A 10,551-nucleotide genomic window follows, 5' to 3' on the forward strand; every position below is an offset into this window, starting at 1 on the left:
GCAACTGGCTGGTGGGTCAGGTGTCCTACCAATGGTCACTTGGTAGCAGTTGGCAACTGGCAGGTCATATGAGCTTTCATTGCATCAAATGTTTTTAACAATAAACAATATAAACACTTTTACGGATTTATTCTTCATAATGGGACATTTTCAGAATGTTTATCACTAATAGAGAGTCCTCAAATCTAGAAAATATGGAAAGGTCTGAGTTTCCTTCAGTTGCTTTCAATTTCTCTGAAAATAATCTAAAGAAGCTTTTCATTTAGACATTGGGCACATTCAGTATTATATAGTTTCGCAATATTTAAATACGGTTGAAAAAAAATATCATCACAACATACGTCAACAATATGATCCAGTTTCTGAGGACATTTTTCGAAATGTTTTAATAATTTCCTCTGAGACAGGTTGCATTAGCATCTAGCATCAACAGCAAAAACAAAATGGCTACAACTTAAACTCCTTATGTTTTTATGAAAGAAATGTGAACGCTGTCATTCATAAATCTAAAACAATAACGTACACACTGTTGTTTATTTTAGTACAGTAAAGTGCATTTTATTGTAGTATAAACTGAGGAATTAAAATGTATCCGTCACTGTCAGATGTTTCAACTATATATGTATATTTATGTATTATATATGTATATTAGGAATTGTTGGCCACATTTGAAAAATGTCATCTATCTGCTTACATGAGAGTGTGTTTTGCAATGTTAAAAACATTTTAATTGTTCTTTATTATCTGATGATGTTGAACAGTTAGTGATTGGCTAGGGAGGTTGTATCAAAAAGCATAGCTCAATAGCTCAGTAAATGTTAGATACTAATTGTAGTTTAATTTGTCTCAGTACAGCATTTCTTTTGCACTGTTCTGTCCCAGTTTTCAGGAATCAGTGTTTTAGATTGTCTAACTCAGCATTCATTGTTTGTTCATATTTTTCTTCACTTTTCTGTCTAAACTGTCATGATCTTCATCTCTGTTATATTGTCATGTCCAGGTTATGATGATCATCTGATTGTCTTCAGCAACAATGTTGAATATTTGAGCCTCAGTATGTCAGAAGAGCTCAGGAAAGACCAGAGAAACACAGGTAAGACTGTCTGATTTTAAGTTAATTTTCAAACAAAGCTGCGGTTTAAGATTTGTCCTGTTTCAGTAATCAGGGTTATTTTCACCATTATGAAACTGAAGCACCTCAGTGTGTCTGTGCTGTGTTTTTCATACCTAAGTGTTTTAAATCTTATGCAAATTAAAGTTCTAACCACAAGTGTTTGAGTTTGTGAACATGTATAGCAACTATATAAGCTGTTTTTACTCTCTCTTTTTTATAACAGTAAAAATGTTTATTGGGTGTGTACTTTATGATTATTTAGCGTCTTGTCACAGATTTATCTGTTTACAGTGAAAAAGAAAGCCAAATTTAATCTTCATAAAACTAATTTTAGTGAGTAAAAGAGGCTGTCCGAGATTTAATAGGTGCAAAACTGTTCAGGAGCAGCTGCAGTTCAGAATCATAAAGGGAGACCAGATCATCAGAAAAAGTGAGATGGTCACCATGTAAAGGTCGGTGACTGCAGCAGCAAAGGCTGAAATGTTCATCTTTTTTGTATTACAGAAAGTCCTGGAACAATGTTGTTGGGGTCTAGAGAGTGTCCTTTAAACTGGGTTTGAAAGTCCACATATTGCTGAAGACCAAAGCTGTTCTGGCAGGAAATAAATTCCCTTCTAAATGGGTTGCCAGCACTGTCCAGAGTCCACGTGAACATTATAATCAGCCTATAAAATAATATTTGGTAATAAAGTGCACAGTGTTAAGAATTAGGCAAGGCAAACTTTTGACTAGCACTATTTGTAGAATACAGTATATACACAAACATCAGTGATAAACATTTTTTATTGCAATGATCACTCAGTTGTGGTGATCGAACACGTTGATCCTTTCAGTTGTTGGGAAATGGCCAAGGAATCTGGGACTCAGTTTCTTACATGGTTGACAAAGACGGATATTTCGCAGCTCGTGGGACGGCTTGAGGCTCCTCAACTGTGGCTAGAGGAGTCTTCCATTCAATGGCACTGATAATTAGCTTGGACGGATAATCATCTCAGAATCCTTAGGAGCTTCTTGTGGACTATGAAGATGGGAGAGGGCATCAGCCTTAGTATTCTTCCTACCTGGGAGGTATGAAATGAGAAATTAAATTTTGTGAAGAAGTGGGCCCACCTTGCTTGTTGGGGATTGATACGGTGGGCCTCTCATAGATATTGCAGATTTTTTGTGATCTGTGGAAACCGTGAAGGGATGTTTCGACCCTTCCCACCACCGCCTCCACTCCTCAAGAGCGAGCTTGATAGCCAGGAGCTCTTGATTCCCTACATCATAATTCGCTTCTGCCAGGCTGAACTTACGAGAGAAATAGAAATAAACAGAATTTCAGACTGCAGGATTATGCAATTTAATCAAGTTATAATTGAGAATATGGAGCATAAACTTTAGCAGAAAATGAATTTGTATTCAGTGATTCAGAGTTTTGTGTATTAACACGAATCACAATATTACATTTATTAATCAATAAATCAGTTATTTAAGTTTCATTTCCTCTAGTCTTTCAGACTGCAGTATCAGTGAAGAAGGTTATAAAGCTCTGGCTTCAGCTCTGAGATCAAACCCTTCACACCTGATAGAGCTGGATCTCAGAGGAAATGATCCTGGACAATCAGGAGTGAAGGAGCTGACTGAGTTAATGCAGGATCCAAACAGTACACTGAAGACACTGAGGTGAGACATGAGGAAAAGAAGCTTGGAAGTCAACTATTTAGAGAGGATGTTTCATTAAAACAACAAGATGGACAATTTGCTACATCAAAAAGTCATCAAAAGGTCAAGTTTGTTGTGCAATATTCAGTACAAAATGAAAAACATAATTTCTCACTGGATGTGAAGTTACTTTTTATTGTGATGCTTTGATAAATTATGTAAAAATGTTATAGCACAAACTAATTCGTAAGTTGTAGATTATTTCAGATATTTTAGTTAGATATTTTTTAATCATGTATAGACCTTTTTCTTAGAATGCAAAGTTACCCATTATGCTTTACATGTATGCCTAAGGAGGATGCTTTGAACTTCCGTTCGGCAGCTTGATACGTATAAACAGTCACATTCGGACAGCTTTAAAATGATTGTTTTAATCTGTTTAACTTGCTTTTAATGTCTTTGAACTAATAAAGCTTTCGATCAGCGCCACCTCTAATGCGATCTAATACGAACGAAAAACAACTTTTGCAGGTCATTTACCATTACCGTCAGACTGCATCTTGTGCAATTTAAATGGAGCCTCGTCATCGCTAAAGTGATTATTTTCTCTCTTTTTTAAAATATATAGCCAACTAAGACAAATGTAATTCACCAAAATGTTTGAAGCGCACACACACACACACACACGTACTGTCCCACTGAAACATTGATTGAAAAAATAAAGTAGCTTTTTGAAATGACAGAACAACACATACCATGGTAAATACTACACAATACAAACTAACTAAATGAAACAAAACCAGCTCCCAATTAGAATCAACATGCAAATCAGCCAGCAGATTATTAACATACTTTTTATTTTTTCTGAAAATTTCACGTATGTTACATACGTGTTAAGTTTCATGCCAGTAATATGGTTTGCTCTATAATGCAGTGATCTATTGAGCATGTGATCTGATGGCAGACACTGAATTGGGAGAACGTTTTTCTTTCATGCTTGAAACACATCTGACAGAAGTATAACTGCCTTAACACACATAAAACAGGAGTCAGTTCTCAACTACTGTCACTGTTTATTGCATTACAAAACATGCTGAGAAGACAATAATTACCTATTTATGACACTTTCACAAAATCTGAAACAGAGAGCACCATTGTTTTCGTTAATTTACTATTTAAATAAAATTTAAAAAGGTGTAATTAAATGTACTAACTACAGACCTTTTTCTTAGTTGCTGCATGGAGGACACCATAGCAGCCAGCGTCTTCAGGTAGGATGCTTAGAACATCCATTTAGAGCCTTTACAACTTGTAAATCTTGATCTGAAAATGGTTGTCAATAAGTTTTGAGTGGCTTACGGAGTGTTTTTGTAATACACAACTTTAAATTTAAAGGGTGTGTTTAAAGCCATTATACTCCGATGCGGATCAAGCGTGAAAGAAAAACGTTCTCCTAATTCAGTGTCTGACTCCTGCTTGATCTTCTCTTCTTAAGGTTTTTGAGTCCTGCTGCTAATGAAGGCTGTCAGTTTGTGACTGGAATTGTGGGTAAAAACCCGTTACTCCTGAAAGAACTGAATCTGAGTGATCACTTGTGTGAGTATCTTACTTCAGTTGTTGCTCGCTTGTGTTGCTTGTCTGCAGCTAGCTCTCTGCAGCTCTCACATGGTCACTACTGAAGCTAAGTAGGGTTGTGCCTGATTATTACCAGGATGGGAGACCACATGAGAAAGCTAGGTTACTGCTGGAAGAGGTGTAAATGAGGCCAGCAGGGGGAGCTCAACCTGCCGTCTGTGTGGGTCCTAATACCCTAATATAGTCATGGGGACTCTATACTATCAGTAAAGTCCATTTTTCAGAGTTTAAGTTCAGTTCAGTGTGGTTTAATTTTCACTACTGAAAGTCCAATTTCATTCAAACTGTTTCACATTTTTAATTTTTGCTGAATATTGCATATGTTTCACATGTCTTTTCTCTTTTAGTCTGAGTTACTGCAGTATTACAGAGGAACAGTGTGTGGTCCTGACTTCTGCTCTGAACTCAAACCCATCACACCTGAGAGAACTAAACCTCAGAGGGAATAAACTAGGAGACTCTGGAGTGAAAAACCTCAGTGATTTACCGATGAAGCCACAATTCAAGCTGGAGAAACTACAGTTAGTATCATTGCTGTAGTATCATTAGTATCATACTGTACAGCAGATATTGTGGGTTTAATAAAGTTAATTATGGCGTTATTTAATAAACTAATATACAGGAAGAGCTTTAAACTAAAGCATTTAAAACTTTATTCAATTATCTTGTCTGCTGAAATTTGACAAACCTGATTAATTTGACACATTTTTACTTTTCTTAACCACTGCTATAAATGATCCTGCATCTTATCTCACACTGACAAAAGCTAAGAAAATAATCAATTTACAGTAATCTGAGTCTGTCTTTTCTCTTTCTGTCTTCAGTCTGCGCTATTGCAGTATTACAGAGGAACAGTGTAAGCTCCTGACTTCAGCTCTGAAATCAAACCCATCACACCTGAGAGAACTGGACATCAGTGAGAATAAAATAAGAAACACAGGAGTGAATCTCTTATGTGACGTACTGAAGGATTCACACTGTAAACTGGAGACACTGAGGTGAGACATTCACAATACAAAAAAGAAAAGGTTTTAATATTTGAACGAAACTAAATTTTATTTGTAAATATAGGTTATTTGTATGTATATTAAATTAATAAGTTAATTTGTCTCACTTCAATGTAGGTTAAGCTGCTGTTCTCTGACAGATGAAGGTTGTTCTGCTGTGACTTCAGCTCTGAACTTAAACCCATCACATCTGAGAGAACTGAACCTCAGCGGGAATAATCTAGGAGACTCTGGAGTAAAAAACCTCAGTGATTTACTGATGAAGCCACAATTCAAGCTGGAAATTTTAGAGTTAGTATCATTATACTGTACAGCAGATATTGTCAGATTAAAGATTTTTATTATATTGTGTAATGGACTGATACATCATGTGTATCAGTGGAAAGATCTTTCAACTCTGAAGTTTTATGAGCTTTGTGACAATAAAACACATTTCATCTGCTGAAATCTGATAAACCTTTGCAGTACAATATCTGAGAATATATAACTATATATATTATGTTTTCAACCCATTCAGTAATTAATTTTTATATCTTTGAAAACAATAGGATTGTTTCCTTTTGTCTTTTAGTGAAGATGCTCATAACTAGTCCTTAATATGTTCATGTTTATGCTTGTACAAATTTACTTTTACATTTCGGTTGTTTTGTGATGTATTAATGACTGTTCAGCCAATATTCATGATGTGTTTACTTTGTGTTTTTAAAATAATGAATAATAATGAAGGTCTTTTCTCTTTCTGTCTTTAGTCTGTATAATTGCAGTATCACAGTGGATCAGTGTGTGATCCTGACTTCAGCTCTGAAATCAAACCCATCACACCTGAGAGAACTGGACCTCAGTGAGAATCAAATAAGAAACACAGGAGTGAATCTCTTATGTGACGTACTGAAGGATTCACACTGTAAACTGGAAACACTTAGATGAGAAACATTCACATAAAATAATCATTTAAAAAATCTTCAATATTTTAAATTAAGACCCTTCATACACAGTGTTTTTGCTTTCACATTATACATTTCTTTTATTTGTATAACGTTTTTTTTATATTTTTTATCTGCTGAAAAAAAAACATGTCTGATCATAAGGAGAGAATTCTGAAGCTAAGGAGAAATATCTCTGTGACCTTTTGAATAAAGCCCTTTGGAAAATGTTTTGATTTCTGTTCCTCTGGTTGGTTTATCTTCAATCTTGTTTTCTGCTCTCTCTCTCTTTCTGCCAATGTAGGTTAAGCAGTTGTAGGATGATGGATGAAGGTTATTCTGCTGTGACTTCAGCTCTGAACTCAAACCCATCCCACCTGAGAGAACTGAACCTCAGCTGGAATGAATTAGGAGACTCTGGAGTGAAAAACCTCAGTGATTTACTGATGAACCAACAATGCAGGCTTAGTATCATTATACCTTACAGATGTTACTGTGAGTTAATTTTATTGTTTAAAGTCTGCTAGACACGAGTTAAATTGTTTAATTGCATCTTCTGGCCATCAGTCACAATTAAAAATCCAACAAGTCTGTAATTATTGTAAAAGATTATTGTTCTACAGAAACCAGATGAGATTTGCAGCTTCTGGTACAATAAATGAACGAGGTTAAATGAAGACATTAGCTAAAAAGATGTCTAATACATGTCCATTTGAAAAGATGCTACTAGATACTCAAGTTGGTGTTTGTTTTTCAGAGTAGATCTTGTGTCTTTCTGTCTGATAGTGTTTTAATGAATTCACACAAACATTATTCTTGTCTCATAAGTGAGAAAAACAATGAGAGTAAACGCATCACTAATAGAGGCAAAGGTGAGGCTAACCTAATGCTACTGAATGAAGTGTTTCATTAACACTAACCTTCTGCCTATGATTGGATAGAAAAGAGTAATAGCATATTATTATAAATGGATGAACTTTTAAAATCATTTAGCCTCACAATTAACATATTAATGCTGAAATTAAATTAAATCTACAAATAAAAGCCATGCATATGAGCTGGGATCCTCTAGATATTTGTTTATAAAATGTTAAATGTACTTTTGCTGCTATACACAAATCGAAAACGGTCTGAAACACAACCCGATCTCTGGTTTTATGAAACTAATCATAATTTTCTCAAAACTGCATTAAAACTGAAGTAGATGATGCTGGATGATTCTCCTTAAAGCTGGTCTTTTTGGTACAGGGATAATGATAGAACTCATATATGGGGAGCTGTATGTGTGTTAAAAGGGGCAAATGGGACACCAGGCTTCTGTCAGATCTTCACTTCAAGATTTCAATAAACACCCAGAAATACTGCCTGTCCCTGAAGCCCTGCTGGGACAGACACGTGAAAGCTGTTGTGAATTGAAGAAGAGATAGACCAGAAGTATTGATTGGGTATATTCAAGGCAGAATCCTTTAATGAGAACTCGCTGTGGCGTTCGTTGAAAGATCTGAGCTACTGCAGCTGGCCCTCAGTTAAATACACAATTTAGGGGGCAGTGCTTATTGGTAGAAACAAACTGCCATGACAAGTTTAGTTGAAAAATCTAGTTTCTGGGTTTTGCCTGAAAGTATCACTCGGCCATTTGTTGAAAAAAGACACTTTGGAGACATGATACTGTATTTCACACATAGGCAGTCAGAGCTGATCCCTCAGAATGCATTTTACAATGTAAAAACTAAATTTATTTAGGTTATTGATTACTGAAGACTCTTTCTGTCTTCAGTCTGTCTCGTTGCAGATTTACAGAGGAACAGTGTGTGATCCTGACTTCAGCTCTGAAATCAAACCCATCGCTCCTGAGAGAACTGACCCTCAGCTGGAATAATATAGGAGACTCTGCAGTGAATAACCTCAGTGATGTACTGATGGAGACAGAATTCAAGCTGGAGAAACTAAAGTTAGTATCATTATACTGTACAGTAGATAGATTAAAGATTAAAGACTATTTACAGACAAGAAAAATCAACTCTCATCTTGTATAGCAGTGCAGCTGCTGTTTCTCCATCTGAAGAATGATTAAACAATACTGATAGTTATCAGAAACGATAGTAACTGAAGCTTTGTGGTAAACAAAACAATTTCACAAGTCAAATGAGAACAGACTGAAAAACAGATTAAACTGACAGTTACAGCACATTTATACTGGACACATGGTGCTTATCTCTAAATCTCATATTAAGCTAAATGTGTAGTTATGTTTTATAAAAATGAACTTCACATGAATCTCACTCACTGTCTTTTCTCTTTCTGTTGTCAGTCTGAGTTATTGCAGACTTACAGAGGAACAGTGTGTGATCCTGACTTCAGCTCTGAAATCAAACCCATCACACCTGAGAGAACTGAATTTTAATAAGTGTAATCTAGGAGACTCTGGACTGAAAAACCTCAGTAATTTACTGATGAAGCCACAGTTTAAGCTGGAGAAACTACAGTTAGTATCTATAAACTGTACAGCAGATACTGTGGGATACCGTAAGAAATAAAGACCTTTAAAGTAAAGCCTTTGAAAATATTAAATTGTCTTATCTGCTGAAATTTGATCAACATGACAAATCTTATGTGTGTTTTTTTCCACTACTATAAATGAACCATGCATCCTATCAGAGGTTGATAATATCTAGCTGGAATTTACAGAAATCTCATTGTCTTTTCGCTTTCTGTCTTCAGACTGTGTAATTGCAATATTTTAGAGGAACAGTGTAAGATCCTGACTTCAGCTCTGAAATCAAACCCATCACACCTGAGAGAACTGAACCTCAGTCAGAATCAAATAAGAAACACAGGAGTGAATCTCTTATGTGACGTACTGAAGGATTCACACTGTAAACTGGAGACACTGAGGTAAGAAACATGTAAATGCTACTTAACTCATTGTAATACAGTTAAAATTTTCCACTTGAGAGGAAGGAGGTGTGAACAGGCAAACACTTTGTTAGATTTTGGTGTATTTGACTTATGCCGAGCTCGGACTGCATATTTTTAGCCCTGATTTTGATTCGCCGGCAGGTTTTGAGAAATCGCTAACAAATGCCTGAAATCACAAGACAGTCCTCGCTGCAGCCTGCAGCTTGATGATGTACTGGACCAGGTCCACTACGTAATGGAAGATCGCCTATACCTCCCCCAACTCTAAACCCAACCATCCCAGTAAATTACCTTAGTGGACAATACAATGTCCATTACATATTGGACCTGGTCCAATACGTCATTGTGATACAGACTGAAGCAAGGACTTCTTGGCAATTCTTCCTATTGTAAAGTCATGCAGTGTGAAACACCCTGTCGTCGATTCATCTTGCAGTGTAAACACAGCAGTCACGGAATGCTACTCCAGATAGTCATGCCGTGTGAAAACATCTGTGACGCAACTACTTTGAAAATCGTGCAGTCTGAACTCTGCATTAATCGCCAGTGCCTTGCCAAATGTGTTCAGTAGCTCTAATACATAAAATATGTTAGCTGTGCAGAGTTCTGTGGAGAATTGAAGTTTAGTGTAGAGAATTGGCAGTGTAGTTCAGTTCTTCAGCAGTGATGTTAACGCTTCATTCTTCAAGGATCTTAACCCAATGAATCTGAATGTAGAAAAAAAGTGTGTCCTACAGGTGGTTTGTCAAGCCCACTCACCTGCATGGAGCACACTTATACATCGTACTGTTATGTGATGTATTGTGTGCATGCTTTAGCCCTGGATTTAAAAAATTTAAGGAGCGGGTTGGATTGTAGCGAGACAGAAGGTCGGTAAGATAAACAGGAGCTAGATTATTTAAAGCTTTATAGGTAAGAAGCAATATTTTAAATTCAATACAAAACTTAACAGTCAGCCAGTGTAAGAAGGATAAAATTGGGGTGATATGATCATATTTTCTAGACCTAGTAGAAGTTTATTAATAGAGAATGCTGGGCAACCAGCAAACAGAGCATTACAGTAATCCAGCCTAGAAGTCATAAAAGCATGAACTAGCTTTTCTGCATCTGAGATGAATAGCATACTTCATAACTTGGTGACATTTCTCAGATGAAAAGCACAAGACTGCTGAAACCTAACAAGAACATCCTAAGGAAAATAGTTCTGAAATACTAAAAAGACAATATAAAGTGTCCCAGGCCTGGTCCTCACTTCTGCTTTATATCCTTCTGGAGCTCTTCTGTGAGACTCAAGACTGGTGTGGTGCAT

The 10,551-nt window shown here is 36.2% G+C and overlaps 1 protein-coding gene and 1 long non-coding RNA gene across 2 annotated transcripts; both read left to right on the forward strand.

Annotated features, from left to right (window-relative positions):
* The first annotated feature begins 1,003 nt into the window (after positions 1-1,003).
* On the forward strand, positions 1,004-4,342 carry LOC130216428 (uncharacterized). The gene is made up of 4 exons (XR_008835802.1): positions 1,004-1,093; positions 2,606-2,779; positions 3,991-4,029; positions 4,254-4,342. It is a non-coding gene; the product is annotated as an uncharacterized LOC130216428 (long non-coding RNA).
* Positions 4,343-4,579: 237 nt separating this feature from the next.
* Positions 4,580-6,327, forward strand: LOC130216662 (ribonuclease inhibitor-like). The gene is made up of 5 exons (XM_056448545.1): positions 4,580-4,599; positions 4,741-4,914; positions 5,218-5,391; positions 5,518-5,691; positions 6,150-6,327. Exons 1-5 carry the CDS (start codon positions 4,580-4,582, stop codon positions 6,325-6,327), a joined length of 720 nt encoding a protein of 239 aa, XP_056304520.1.
* The last annotated feature ends 4,224 nt before the right edge of the window (positions 6,328-10,551 follow it).

This window comes from Danio aesculapii, chromosome 22 (genome assembly GCF_903798145.1).
Source record: "Danio aesculapii chromosome 22, fDanAes4.1, whole genome shotgun sequence".
Taxonomy (NCBI): domain Eukaryota; kingdom Metazoa; phylum Chordata; class Actinopteri; order Cypriniformes; family Danionidae; genus Danio; species Danio aesculapii.